Here is a 15,407-nt window from a genome sequence, read left to right as displayed (position 1 = left end):
CACCGATAAGCAAAATGTACTTGTTTCCCTGAGACTCGGGATGTTAACCCATGATATCAAGAGATACTAGCCAAAATGGATGACTAGGTGTCCATTTTGTGAGTGAATGACGATGTTTCTACTTAGTGCCTTTCCTTTTTAGGCACACGTAACAGCTTTCTATACAGTATCGTAAATCCCTTCTCATGCACGGCCAATAAAACATTTCACAAGCTCTTTTGTATTGTTTCTCAATCCTAAATTGACCTGCGCTAGGAGATTCATGTAACAGCTCAAGCACGTTGGAAACTCTTTTCCATGGTACAAGCATTTGCTAAACAGTCTCAAAGTTCGGTTCTGGTTGGTGTTTACGATACAAAATCCCGTCTATGAGACAAAAACTTGTATACTGAACCCAATATTTCCATAACTCCTTTGGTGCTCCATTTTTCATTTGCCGTGGTTCCAGTATTTATTTGTTTAGTAACCAGGAGTATACTTCTTTGAGTAATTTGTCATTTTGCTGCAAAACTTGCAGTTTTGCTCTCTGCAATTTGTCCAGCTGCCAACCTCGACTACCATAATTGGTATTGTCTTGCTCTGAGTCCATTGCAATAGCGTTAACAAAAGCTGCTGGTTCATCGTCTTATGCGTTTATGCGCGACAGACAGTCAGGATGGGATTCTTTTGCCTGCCCTATGCTTGATGTCAACGGTATTTTATACTTTCTACCGCTCTTATTTTCTCTGGTTCTACCTTGACTCCATTTTGGGATATAATGTGCCCCAAGAAGCTGACACGTTTTTGGAAAAAAATGCCTTTTGATCCCTTAATCTTTAATTCATTCTTCGCTAAACATTGGAAAAACACATCTAATTGTTTCCAGTGTTCGTCGAAATTTCTTTCAAAAACAATAACGTCATTTAGAAAAACTCGAGCCATTTCGTGAAAGAGGCCAGCAAAAACTAACTCCATTAGGTTTTGAAAAGCACTCGGAGCAGACGCTAGTCCCATAGGGATTCCTTTCCACTTATACAGGCCTGGAGGCGAGGTGGAAGCTGTTAAATTCTGACTGTCTTCCTCAATCGCCATCTGAAAGTATCCCGACAAAAACTCTACTTTCGAGAAGTACATGTTTCCCTCTAGTGAAGCAATAACCTCATTAATTCGTGGTAAAGGCCAGCGTGTTTTTCTATTTGTTTGTTCATAACCTGATAGTCTATAACTAAGCGATAGGTTTCATCTTTTTTTGGTACAAGTAATGATGATTCTGCCCAGTTAGAATGTGTTGGTTCGACTGAGGTGTCTCATTCCAAGTCTTCAGCATTTTTTTCATGGCTTTTTTTTCTCAAACCTCATGCTGCCGTATGTACGTGTGAATGGCACAGCATTCTTTTTTAATTTTATTTTATAATAAAATCGGTCGCAAAATCCCATATCATTAGTTTTTGCGAAAATATTACTTCATACTTTGTGCAAAGTGACCTCAGATTTGTCATTTCCTCACCAGACAAGCTCATTGAACTTGCGTTCATATGCTTTTGAAAATCAAATTCATCTTTATGTTTTGTTTTATTGTCAGTATTAATTTGTTGTATTCTTGAAATTTTTTCAAAGTTTCCCAAACATGTGGTTCTGGCATTTTTGTAAACTTTCTTTGGTTTCAATGTAGGGTTCGTAACTCGAACCCATACGACATCATCAACCATGTCGTTCATAGATCTCGCTATTAATAAATGTGATGTCTACAAACTCTTCATGGTTTCGACTATAATTTCTGTTTGCTGTGTTATGTTACCTCCTTCATCGACAATTTTGCAATTAATGAAACCTTCGCAGCAACGAGGCAATTCGGTCCATACTTACTGCGATCATAATAGGTCCTCTGGTCCTTTTTCGTTTCGGACGAGGCTCAGGCGTGAAGAGCTTTTCTGTTTTTTTATATTTTTTCAGTCGGTCATAAAGGACCTTAATAGCTTTCTTCGTCTTTTTATCTTCTACCTTGAAAATCAAGTTGTTTATAATTTCAACTATTATGTATGGTCCTCTATAGAAAGAATTAAATTTTCTTGTTTCCTTTTTTTAACCGTTGAGTTGAAAACTAACACTTCTTCGCCAACTTAATAGCTCTGTCCATACCTACTGCAATCATAATAGGTCTTCTGGTGTTCTTGTTCGACATCCATATACTCTCGCTCAACTGATGAGTTTCCTGTAGTTTCTGTTTCATTGTGAAAACATAGTCACTTGGTGTTGCAGTCTGTGGTGTGCTATAGATGCAGTCTATAGGTAGCGACAGTGGGAAAACCCAGTACCACATACGCTGGGCTGTTTTTTGTTACACTATGGACTGATGATCCATAGGCCATCATCACTAAAGGTAGAAATTTGGTCCACTCATGTTGATATTGGCCTTTATATTTGGAGAGACATTCTTCTATTGTCCGACTTGTTCTTTCAACCATCGCGTTCCCTTGTGAGTGGTAGGACGTTGTTGATGTCCTCTGAATTCCTAGTTCACTGCAAAGTCTACGAAGTAATTTTTACATAAAGTTTGACCCTTGGTCACTGTGTAGGTCGACTAGACAGCAGCCGAATGGAGACTCGGGAAGTGAACCCATGATATCAAGAGATCCTTTCTAAAATTGATGACTAGGTTACCATTTTGTGAGTGAATGCCGATGTTTCTGCTTAGTGCCATTCCTTTTTAGGCACACGTGACAGCATTCTATCAAGTTTCTTACGTCCCTTCTCATGCACGGCCAATAAAACATTTCACAACCCCTTTGGTATGTTTTCTCAATCCCAAATTGACCTGCGCTAGAAGAGTCATGCAACAGCTCAAGCACGTGTGACACTCTCTCCCATGTTACAAGCATTTGGTAAACAGTCTCAAAGTTTGCTTTTGTTTTGTGTTTATGAAACAAAATCCCATCTATGAGACAAAGATTTGTTTACTGAACCCAACATTTCCGTAACTCCTTTGATGCTTCATTTTTCTTTTGCCGTGGTTTTGCTCTTTTTTTTGTTTAGTAACCAGGAGAATACTTCTTTGAGTAAATTGCCATTTTGCTGCAAACTCGCAGTTTTACTCTCTGCAGTTTGTCTAACTGCCAACCTCGACTACCATTATCGGTATTGTCTTGCTCTGAGTCCATTGCAATAGCGTTAACAAAAGCTGCTGGTTCATCGTCTTATGCGTTTATGCGCGACAGACAGTCAGGATGGGATTCTTTTGCCTGCCCTATGCTTGATGTCAACGGTAAATTGTCCAAGTTTCTCTAACCATCTTGCAACCATACCTTCTGGTTCTTTAAAACTATAGATCCAGACAAGAGCCCGGTGAGCCAGTTAGAATTAAAAGATGCAGACCAAGTAATTAGTTTTTAAAATGTTGAGTAAAATGAACGATTGCAACTAGTTCCCGCTTAGTGTCTAAACAATTTCGCTGACTTTTACCCAGAGCTTTGCTAGCATATGCAATAACTCTATCCTCCGTTGCTTGCATTTGGGTAAGAATTGCTCCATTTTCTGTCAAGAAGCATCCTTAGTTATTGTATACGGATCCCTATCGTTTAGATATCCTAAATCTGGGGCATGCAAAAGGTTCTTTTTTAACTCGGTTACCGAATTTTTGTACTCTGTACTCCATTCAAATTTATTTGCCTTATTCATTAAACTGTGTAAAGAGGTTCTGCTGTTTTTCCGAAATCCGGAATAAATTTTTGATAATAGCCCGCAAGGCCTAAAAAGGCACTGACGTCCTTCAGGGATGATGGTTCTTTCATTCTTTCTACCACTCTTACTTTCTCTGGGTTGACCTTGACTCTACTTTTTGATATAATATGCCCCAAGGAGCTGACATGTTTCTGGAAAAAATTGCATTTTCATCCCTTAATCTTTAATCCATTCTCATCTAAACGTTGGAAAACCAGTTCTAATTGTTTCAGATGTTTGTCGAAATTTCTTCCAAAAACGATAACATCATCTAGATATGATAGAGCCATTTCGTAATAGAGACCTGCAAAAATTAACTCTATTAGATTTTTAAAAGCACCCGGAGCAGACGTTAGTCCCGTAGTGAGTCTTTTCTACTTATACAGGCCTAGAGGCGGCACAGAATCTGTTCAATTCTGACTATCTTCCTCGATCGCCATTTTAAAGTATCCCGACAAAAAATCTATGTTCAAGAAGTACACGTTTCCCTCTAGTGAATCAATTGCCTAATTAATTCTTGGTAAAGGCCAGCATGTTTTTCTATTTGTTTGTTCATACCCTGATAGTCTATAACTAAGCGATAGGTTTCATCTTTTTTGGTACAAGTAATGATGATGCTGCCCAGTTAGAATGTGTTGGTTCAACTAAGGTGTCTCGGTCCAAGTCTTCAGCAATTTTTTCTTGGCTTTTTTTTTCTCAAACCTCATGCTGCCGTATGTACGTGTGAATGGCACAGCATTCTTTTTTAATTTTATTTTGTAATAAAATTGGTCGCAAAATCCCATATCATTAGTTTTCGCAAAAATATTACTTCAAATTTTGTGCGAAGTGACCTCACTTTTATAATTTCCTCGCTAGAAAAGATCATTGAACTTGTGTTCACATGCTTCTGAAAATCAAATTCAACTCCATGTTTTGTATTGTTGTCAGGGTTAATTTGTCGTTTTCTTGAATTTTTTTCAATGTTTTCCAAACATACGGTTCGCGCATTTTTGTAAACTTTCGTTGGTTCTAATGTAGGGTTCAGAACTCGAACCCATACATCATCAACCATGTCATTCAGCGATCTCGCTATTAAAAATTGTGATGTCTTCAAACTCTTCCTGGCTTCGACTATAATTTCAATTTGCTGTGTTATGTTTCCTTCTTGATTGACAAATTTGCTTTTAATGAAGCCTTTGCAGCAATGACGTAATTCGTGATCCTCAGCAGCAATTAAAAACATATTATTATTTTTCTGCTGTGATGGGGACAATTGTGATATTTTACCAATTGTCCCGCAAAAGAGTTCGTTTTTTCTGGAGTTTAAAATACAGTCAAATTTATATAGGAGTTCCATGCCCAATAAACAAGGCGTTATCTCAATTTTGTTCTCTAGAAACTCAACTGTCACCTCAGATGTAAATTTTTGAAGATGGACCTAAACAGCATTTGACCCTTTCAAAGGCATTTTTCCAATGTTGGCAGCTATTATATTTTTATTGCACACTCTGATCTGGCTCGGTTCTCCCAGTTGCTGGTATAGTGTGTCGCTTAAAAGATTACCACTAACTCTACTATCAATTATGGCCATTATCAGTTTGTCTTTTATCATTATTTTGGCAAACAAGGCCTCCACTGGGCTGTTTCTGCCACGCAAAGTTTTTATGTAGTTAGCTGAAAATTAAGACCTGCCATTTTCAGCTAGTTTTCGTTCATATACAGGCCATTTTGTTTGAATTGATTTGGACTCCCGCATTCAAAACAATTCTTGCATTCCTTAGATGCATGATTTCGCTGACCGCAACGGCAACATTTTTTCCCTCTCAAAACTGAACGCTGTCTTTGACTGCTCGGCACGAATCTCGTGTGACCGATCTCGGCTTTTGTTATCGCTTCCTGGTGTTGGCGATTGCGCAGTACTGTCGTAATCAATTTGTCTATTATCAGCGCTATTATGGTTTATCACCGTTTTCTCTTGAACTACGCTCACTTCCCCGCAGAAACTCTTTTGGCTTTGCTCCTGGCGATGAAAACTTTTGATTATCTTGCCTGTTAGATTGATTAGTCTGCAGTGTTCGTACTAAACCGTTAATCGAAATAACTAGTTGAGTATTTTCATTCGATTGAATGAATGACACCCGGGGCTCGTTGTCCTCCTCCTCAATTCTCGTGACGGCTATAATATGTAGTGCTCTTTCTATAGCTCTTCTAAAATCATATCCGCCTCACCTAAGTTTTTTCTCAGGTGGAGTCGCACCTGACTGTTTTTCATGCCTTCGAGGAATCCCCGCAAAATGAGATGTTCTCTTATCTCATTAGACTCATGAGGGTGCGTTATCAAGGCTAAAGTTTGCAAATGACCGAAAAAATCTGTTATTTTTCCACCCGGCTGTTGGACTCTCCTAGCTAGCCTCCCCCAGAAAACTACAGGTTTCTCATTATAATGTTGTCTGAAAGCTTTTACGGTCTCCTCATAGCTCTTCCTATTCACCTCCGAAAGTGTATGATAGAAATCAAGAGCCGACTTTTGGAGACTTAACGCAAAAAATGCGGCCGTTCATCAATTTCAGTTTCGGCTTCGTTTAATGTTTCTTTTCTTTGCCACTTCTGAAGTAGAGGCAAGAGCTCAAAGTGTGTAACATAACTTTGAAAATCTTTCAAAGTTATGTTACACAATTGAGAGCCTGTAGAAGACTCCGGTAACAGCGTTTCTGTGGAGTGCCTGGCCATCAGTGTTTTATTTATAAGCTGCTGTTTTTCAAATTATTTTAATATTTTTCTTCGAAACCTGAACTGCTTTTTGAGACTTTTACTCAGCAGCTTTTGAATCTTAATGATACTGTATATTTTTTTTTGAAAATAGTTTAAAAACTCCAGGTTCAATGGTTTTAAGTCATATTTTGTCGAATTGAAGTTCGCTTGAATTTGAACGATAATTTATATCCAAAATAAAATAAGTACGAACCGATTTACGATATTCAAAACTTTAGTGAGTACTCAATTGAAAAATCGAAGATGGCAGTGTTCCTTGTCGAATCCCGACACCAGTTCAAAATTCCTCTTTTGGGTCGTGACATTAGGACGTCAGGCTTGTGTCCAAAATTTACTTTCAAACTATAATAGATTTATTTTAGAAATCAGTAAAACGCTCAAAATTATAGGATTGGATTTTCTATTTACTTTAATCTCTGTCGCCAATATAGCAGCCGCCCGTGCGCAATACTCTATGCCTTTGGCTAGTTGAGCGTGTTTCTTGGTTATAATGCAAAAATAAAATTTAATATGTTAAGTAGATTAAGGTAAACAAAAGTTAGTTTAAATAGATTAAGATTTAATAGAGTGGTTAGCTCCGATGCTAATTGTGGTGTTCAATGAGTGAATTCAATCCTCGCTTTGGTCGGTACCCAATATAGGTTCTATCATCGTGGTAAATTAATCAAGTCAACAGAGATATGTCAGTTTCGTTGATTTCGCTCGAAGCCCGAGCTTTGTCTAATCACAGGTCTATTTTCTTTTCTGACACCTATCAACCTTGTGTCAGCCATAAATCGGGTAATAAATCAAGTTTTAAACTAAATCTTTAACCTTGAAGCCCTCTAAAACCCAAGGTTTTCAGTACATCTTTTTTATATACGTGTGACACAAAACCATTTTGTCTTTAACCACTCAATTATTTTTACAATTTGTCTATTTGAGATAAAGATGAAAGAACACTTCCGCAAAACTGACTTTTTTGAAGAAAAGCTGGTGTCAAGTGATAATGCATTTTGACAAAAATTTCTGTAAACATTATCGTTCTTTGACAACTATGGGCTAAAAGATTGTCCTCACAAACACACAAGATTATCGCGATGTATTATGGAAACCTCCTTCACATCTATTCCTGCTGCATGGAAGGCAGTTACGAGTTGGAGGAAATCTCAAAATTCTCCAGATTTTGTGAAAAAATCTAATTTATCAGATACTTTATTTTGCCTCCTTTTTAATACTGTGAACTTCATATTCAAAAAATGAAAGAAACGTTTGCACTCCGTAAATAATTGACATTGTGAATACCATTTAAAAATTTGTCAGTGGGATCTCACGTTGAATTCGATCTTATTCTTCTTCTGCTTCTTCTGAAGAAGAAGAATAAGAAGATTGAATTAAGCATCAGATCACACTGGCAAATTGTCCAAATTATTTACAGATTCAGAAAATTAACATTAACTTTAATTGTTTAAGAGTTTAAGGAATTTTTGTAAAGGTGTCAAGTTTAAAAATTGACTACAATAAAGAATATGGCCGGTTGATAAAAGAGTTCTTTCGCAAAATCTGCACACACATAGGTTTTTCTCCTATTGGTAACAACCTTCCATACAACAAAAATTATTCTGCAGTCCTTTGGCATAGAAATTGGCTATTACTCTCCTGTGTTTTGGCGGGCGGTCTTTTAATCCATGTATATCATGAAACATCAATTTGTCTAAAAGCTTTGTGGTTGAGGTGTATTTGCTTGCTCCGCACAAACTTTTCCAAAAAACGGCTTCTATTTTCCGGTAATGTTGTTTTATTTCGATTTTAAAATTTTCATTGACGTACGTAAGTTGAGGCTGGATAAAACAATTGAATTGAAGAGGTGTTGTGCTGAGAAATTTTTTTTGTGAAAATTAGAACACTCCAATGCGAGATTCAACGACTTAAAATTCAAACTATGATTGAAATATCAAAAAACATTGTTAGTCCATCGGTAACGCTCTTCGAGAAAGGAACTCACGTCAAAAGAGCAGGATCTGTGTTATATGTTCATAAATGTGCAAAGATGGTAGCAACAATAACTAAACTTCCTTTTTGCACAGAAGAAGTTCCTGTGTTAGTAGAGGGTCAGAATTTTTCTTCTATTAGATATATGAACCCTATTACAAAAATTTTGTATCATAATTATACAATCGCTGCATGCAACCCGCTGTACCCAAATGTTGTGAAATTAGAAGATGGCAGTTTTCAAAAATATGGAGTTACGCTGAAGAAATTCAATCGTGAGATATATCAGTGGTCGATGAATAATAACTTAAACGTAAGTGATGAAAACCTGCATCGCAGCCTTTTCTCCATATCAGACGTAAAACAGAGTCAAATTGCTCGAACATTTCGCCATAATAGTAAAGGAGTTATCAGTAGGGAAGCATTCCGAGATTGGGATGGAAAATACAGTCATGAAAATTTTATTCATTGGAACGCTCAGTTCCAAAAACAATTTTTTCTAACAAATGAAATAACAATTTTTCGTAACTTAAAAATTGAAAGCTTACACGTTTGGTTAAAAGCTAAGGATATTGCTGTGTCAGTCTTAACAGTCTACCTCATATTCCAAGTTGTGAAAAATTTTCCTAAATTGTGCATCTATTTAGGATTAGTCATTAATGGAGCCTCCTGGCAACAACTGTTGCGGAATCTCGACCCTGTAACGGGAACTTGTATCTATAATCAACTACTCAAATTAATTAATGAGCGTCGAGAACAAAAGAAAATGATTGAAGAGAAAGAGTCCTTGAAAGAGTCGGTTGTGTAACAAAAAAAATGAAAATGGGTTTTCTTGAGTTCAAGACACAAAAAAAAATAAAAATGACTTGTCTTGAGTTCAGGACGGGAAAAAAATGAAAATGACTTGTCTTGAGTTCAAGACCAAAAAAAATTAAAATTAGTTGTCTTGAGTTCAAGACCAAAAAAAAATGAAAAAGAGTTGTCTTGAGGTCAAGACAATTAAAAATAAGGGAGAAGTCTTGAGATCAAGACTGAAAATATTGAGAAACTTTAGAAGCAAAAATGGTTTTTATTAAACATAGCAGGCAGTGAGACCCCACAAATTGGTGAATATGTGTACTATATGCCAGAGTTGTGGAAAGTTATTTCGGAGATTTCCCCGGGAGTGTACCGAGTGGAATCTTGTCTGTCACGGACTCGGAAGGTCTCTACACTAGAACTTCTGGCACCCGCCAACATTCGGTCCCGAGCTCTGCAGACTGAAGTGGAACTGCAAAGCCAGTGCGCGCAGTTAGAGAAATTGAAGAGTACAAACTCTTTACTCCAAAAAGATCTTGTCGAGCTTCGACAAAAACTAGACAGACATTGCGACAAAGCCAAAGAGGCAACAAGAGAAGCATTGCGAAAACAGAGCGCCGAGTGTGGGGCGCTAAGAGATAACCTAAAGGCGGCGGCAGCTAGAAATGCCGAACAAGAGCAGTCAATCGACTTACTTAAGCAGGAGTTGGCCGATCTAAAAGTCAATACTGATAAAAAGAGCGAAGCCCTGGAGAAAATGAAGAAAGAGAATGACCAATTGAGGTCAGAGCTTCAGCAGTTGGAAAACTATAACCAGTACTTGGCGAGTGAGTGCCGAAGGAAAGACACTATAATTGATAGACAAAAGCATTCTTTGAAGAACGAGAGAGCCAAAACGAAGGCCACAGAGAAGTGTTTATTCGAGATTCGAAATAAAAATGTACTGAATCGGCCTGCGACATTGTACGAGATTTTGTTGGTAAAAAGTTCTGCTTCAAAAGATCAGATCAAAAAACACTACCACAAAATGAGCTTGTTGACTCACCCTGATGCTGGTGGAGATGAGAAGTTTTTCAAGACCATTAATCGAGCATAACAAATACTGATGAACGATGGGGCGCGAGAAGCGTACAACAATTTCGGGCTGGACGAGGCAGAGAAAATCATGAATGACGAAAAATGATACCTAAACTTTTTATATGAAAAGTACAAACTTTTCGTATTTTAAAACGCTTATATATCGAGAGCTGTAAAATTTGTTTGATTTTATGTGAGTGAGTGGCACACTCTATTCTTATTGAGAGGGGGGCAGTGTGAGTGTCACACGTATGTAAAAAAAAGGGGTGTACTAAAAACCTTGGGTTTCAAGGTCAAAGATTTAGTTTAAATTTTAATTTATTACTTGATTAATGACTGACACAATCTTGATAGGTGTCGACATATTGAAATAGACAAAGCTCGGGCTTTGAGCAATACTAACAATTGTGACATATCAGTATTTACTTGGTTAATTTACCACGGTGATAGAACCGATATTGGGTACGGGCAAAACTGAGGATAAAACTCACTCATTGAATAATAAACCTACCTTCAGAGTTAATCACTCAATTAGATCTTCATTTATTTGAAACAATTCTCTTCTGCTTTTATCTACTTATTAATTAAACTTCAATCCTTGTATTTTAAACAAGTACCACGCTCAACTACAAAAGATAATACATATTGCGCACGGGCGGCTGCTATACATTTTTATCAGTTTTGTAAGCAGCAGGTTTCTATTTACGAAATCGAAAGCTTTTTCGTAGTCAATGAAGCAGGCATAGTATTTGCCATTGCAGCTGATGTTATGCTTGATTGCTTTTTTCAAGTGCGAAACTGCGTCGATTGTGGACAGTTTGCGTCTGAAACCATATTGACTTGATGGTAGAAATTGATTTCGCTCGACCCATATTCGCAAACGCTGGTAAATGATACCCGTAAACAACTTGTACATGCGAGATAACAGACTAATGCCTCTGTAGGAACTTGCTTCTGTTTTGCTCCCTTTGCCTTTGTACAGTGGTTTAATATATGGTACCTTCCAAATTCGTGGTACATTCTGCTCCGCAAAGCAGAGGTTAAGTAAATGGAATACGTATAGAAGAGGAAGAAGATTGAATTAAGAATCAGATCACATTGACAAACTGTCTAATTTATTTACAGATTCAGAAAATAAACATTAAATTTAATTGTTTAAGAGTTATATAGAACTTTTGTAAAGGTGTCAAGTTTAAAAAGTGACTACAATGGAATATGTATCTTTGCATCTTTCGTCTTCTTCTTCCTCTTCTTCTTCTTCTTCTTCTTCTTCTTCTTCTTCTTCTTCTTAATCTTCGAATTATGAAAATTCGAAATAGTCAATTTTTGAACACCATGCGACAATTTTTCGCCCCTATCTCTGTTAGGCTGAAATTTTTCAAGATTTTTCTGTACTGTGTTAAAATCTTGCTTTTATTTAGTTAACGCCAGCAACGAAATGTTCAGTCATATAGTACGCTCAGGCAATGTTATTTAAGAGCTGAGTTTATATGCAATGCTTTGATTTTTAATTTGTTATAGTTATTAATTATCTTCTAGATAGCGAGAGTTATGGCAATCAAGTTATGACATGGAACAAGTGGCCCTTGCTGCATTGGGTGAGTCAATTTACACTTTGCTCATTTTCCCACTTGCTAATTTTCATTAAATGTTTTGTTCTGAGTAATTTTTATGTGTTATGTATCTGTTTTCAGATCTCAAGAGAGGTATGTTAGAGAAATGTTTCAGTCATCGAGTCTTATTTTTTCGTCAATATCAGAATCGCTCATAAATTCAATCGTTTAGTTTATATCGCTACGGTGCATGGGCTTTAGTATCTTCCAAAGCCTCGTGGTAATTGATCTGCAACCTTTTCTCCACATGAAGCTGTTGTAAAAAGCTATAGTGCCTATACACAAAGCTATAATTATTGTCCTTCAGTGTTTCAGTAGACACTGGGTTAACCTCTTTTATCCTATATCGTATCCATGTTTGATATGAGCTGCTGAAATAAACGTTAATAATTGTAAATTTTTATAGGGACAGATGGTGCGGCTCCAGCTGCAAATGGAGCTGCGGGTGGAGCAAATAATAATGTCAGCAACGCTTGGGCATCAACACTCGCTGCCACAAAAACTGTCAATACAATCAATAAACGTCGGCCAGTCAAGCAGCAAGCTGCTTCTAGGCCAAGGCGAGCGTTGTTTTGCTTACAACTCAGCAACCCTGTTCGCAGAATATGCATCAAAGTGGTGGAGCTTAAGTAAGTTATCTGGAATATACGTGACACCAGATAGTTTGTTGACTTGCCATTGTGCAATTACCTTCCTGTTATTACATTCTGTATCGATTTGTTTACCTTGTCTTCCATTTTGTCAACACCGTTTGGGGTATTTATTGCCGCTGGACAGAATATATTACAGTGATGTCTACCTGAGTGTTTCAATTCAAAATTAGATTGAAGTTGTCCCTTTCATGCTTTCCTCCTTTCATTAGCAACTTAACGTGCGATAGCCACTGTTAACTAAAAGCGATCAAAGGATTGTGATATTAAGAAAACTATAAAATTATTTTTGAAACGCCTTTTTTCTGTTTCTTCTATTTGAATTTATTCAAGCACCCTGTATAGAAAAATTGGAATCTTTTCTGTTTGTGCCTTCCATTAAATTTAACGTATGCACCCACCCACCCCTCCCCCTCCAGTTACAGAGCACGTGCCATTATATTGTAAACGATGATTTAAATTATGTACAAATATTGCACCTGCAGTTGGGGTGCAAAGAATCTGTTGAGGGCACAAACGGAAAAGACTCAAAAATATTTTATTGTGTCTAACTTCTATTAGTTCACAACTTTGTTTAGATAACAAGCCTTCTTCTTTCTATTTTAGTTTGAGAGAATGTGTTTCTGACATGTTAAGTTTTTTTTACATGTTACAGGCCCTTCGAGTATTTCATCCTGATAGCGATCTTCGCCAACTGCTGTGCCTTAGCTGTCTACACGCCATATCCCAAGGGAGATTCCAACAGTATCAATGAGAGCCTCGTGAGTTATACCAATAAATGACCAATTAAACATACTTTATTGCTAACAAATTCCTTTTTAGTATATGGTATTTGATTTTTGGTTGCTTCATATATTTAAAGAGGATTGATTCTGTTTCTCTCCCAGTACCATTTATTACCCCAAGTTGCAAATTATATGTCGTCTATCAGGCTACCATGTGTAAAAATACAAGTTTGTCTCGCTCAGAAAAACTATATATCTACCAAGGTGGGGGCAAACTATATAAATTTTTTCAAATTGATGTTGAGTTGTAGTTATGTTGATCAAAATTCAGCTTCAAACTAACTTTGCTGTATTTTCTCTTTCCAATTGAGCAAGTTGTTGAATGTTTAGAGAAACTGATTTGCTATGTTTCTACCGCTCTCCCAGGTGCATTATGCACCCCTCTGGTACTAATCAAGCTCCTGAAAAAATATTAGTTGTATGCTTAACTATTGCTAAAGAAGTATATACCAACTTTTTAAAAACAATCTAGCGTTTATTTAGTAGCGAAATTATTAGAAGACACCCATACATGGAGACCAGCAGGTTTTTTTTCTGAACTTGATTTAAATTTGTGAGACAACCTTGAATCAGCAAAATAAAAAGAAAGGAAGATAAGATTACTCAACAGTTAATTAAAACCAAAACACTCAATGGAACACTATTTATTTGATTATGAGTAATAAAAAAATATAGTAAATGAGTACGATCATTGAGAAAATTTCAGATGCGATAAGACAAGTCCTGCATTGAGATATTTAAATGGCAGAAATCATGACATCTGATGTTCAAATATTTTAGTAATTCATAACTTTAAAATAATTTAATTCGGAACTTTTTAATTAAGAATTTTGCAAAATATATATATCAGAAATGAAATGGTAGCAAGATCCTGATCTTTGCAAAGGAAAAATTTTGCTGATAAACATGACACGGCGAGTTGACGTTGACTACTACATCAATGGTTTTAAAATTGTGCTTCCACTTTTTCTAGCTTATGAATGTTTTTATATGTATTAATTAGTTTTGCAGCGCTCTGCAGCTCGCTAATTGCGTTTTTTGCTACATTTATTCGTAAAATAATTAACACTAGCAATTCTCAAAAGTTATATGGTGTCAATATCATTAAGGAGATATTTCCCCGGGAGTGTACCGAGTGGAATCTTGTCTGTCACGGACTCGGAAGGTGTCTACACTAGAACTTCTGGCACCCGCCAATATTCGGTCCCGAGATCTGCAGACTGAAGTGGAACTGCAAAGCCAGTGCGCGCAGTTAGAGAAATTGAAGAGTACAAACTCTTTACTCCAAAAAGATCTTGTCGAGCTTCGACAAAAACTAGACAGACATTGCGACAAAGCCAAAGAGGCAACAAGAGAAGCATTGGGAAAACTGAGCGCCGAGTGTGGGGCGCTAAGAGATAACCTAAAGGCGGCGGCAGCTAGAAATGCCGAACAAGAGCAGTCAATCGACTTACTTAAGCAGGAGTTGGCCGATCTAAAAGTCAATACTGATAAAAAGAGCGAAGCCCAGGAGAAAATGAAGAAAGAGAATGACCAATTGAGGTCAGAGCTTCAGCAGTTGGAAAACTATAAACAGTACTTGGCGAGTGAGTGCCGAAGGAAAGACACTATAATTGATAGACAAAAGCATTCTTTGAAGAACGAGAGAGCCAAAACGAAGGCCACAGAGAAGTGTTTATTCGAGACTCGAAATAAAAATGTACTGAATCGGCCTGCGACATTGTATCAGATTTTGTTGGTAAAAAGTTCTGCTTCAAAAGATCAGATCAAAAAACACTACCACAAAATGAGCTTGTTGACTCACCCTGATGCTGGTGGAGATGAGGAGAAGACCATTAATCGAGCATAAAAAATACTGATGAACGATGGGGCGCGAGAAGCGTACAACAATTTCGGGCTGGACGAGGCAGAGAAAATCTTGAATGGCGAAAAATGATACCTAAACTTTTTATATGAAAAGTACAAACTTTTCGTATTTTAAAACGCTTATGTATCGAGAGCTGTAAAATTTGTTTGATTTTATGTGAGTGAGTGGCACACTCTATTCTTATTGAGAGGGGGGC

At 37.1% G+C, this 15,407-nt stretch overlaps 1 protein-coding gene across 2 annotated transcripts; it reads left to right on the top strand.

Annotated features, from left to right (window-relative positions):
* The first annotated feature begins 11,724 nt into the window (after positions 1-11,724).
* Positions 11,725-13,455, top strand: LOC142336415 (muscle calcium channel subunit alpha-1-like). Of its 2 annotated transcripts, XM_075385239.1 has the most exons (4): positions 11,725-11,894; positions 11,991-12,002; positions 12,316-12,538; positions 13,215-13,455. In XM_075385239.1, exons 1-4 carry the CDS (start codon positions 11,867-11,869, stop codon positions 13,339-13,341), a joined length of 390 nt encoding a protein of 129 aa, XP_075241354.1. In that variant the 5' UTR covers positions 11,725-11,866; the 3' UTR covers positions 13,342-13,455. The 2 variants fall into 2 exon arrangements, with proteins under 2 accessions (XP_075241354.1, XP_075241355.1); XM_075385240.1 differs by lacking the exon at positions 11,991-12,002.
* Positions 13,456-15,407: the final 1,952 nt, after the last annotated feature.

This window comes from Convolutriloba macropyga, chromosome 3 (genome assembly GCF_964194025.1).
Source record: "Convolutriloba macropyga chromosome 3, txConMacr16.3, whole genome shotgun sequence".
In the NCBI taxonomy this organism is placed as follows: Eukaryota; Metazoa; Xenacoelomorpha; order Acoela; family Convolutidae; genus Convolutriloba; species Convolutriloba macropyga.
This window is presented reverse-complemented; position numbering and strand designations above follow the sequence as displayed.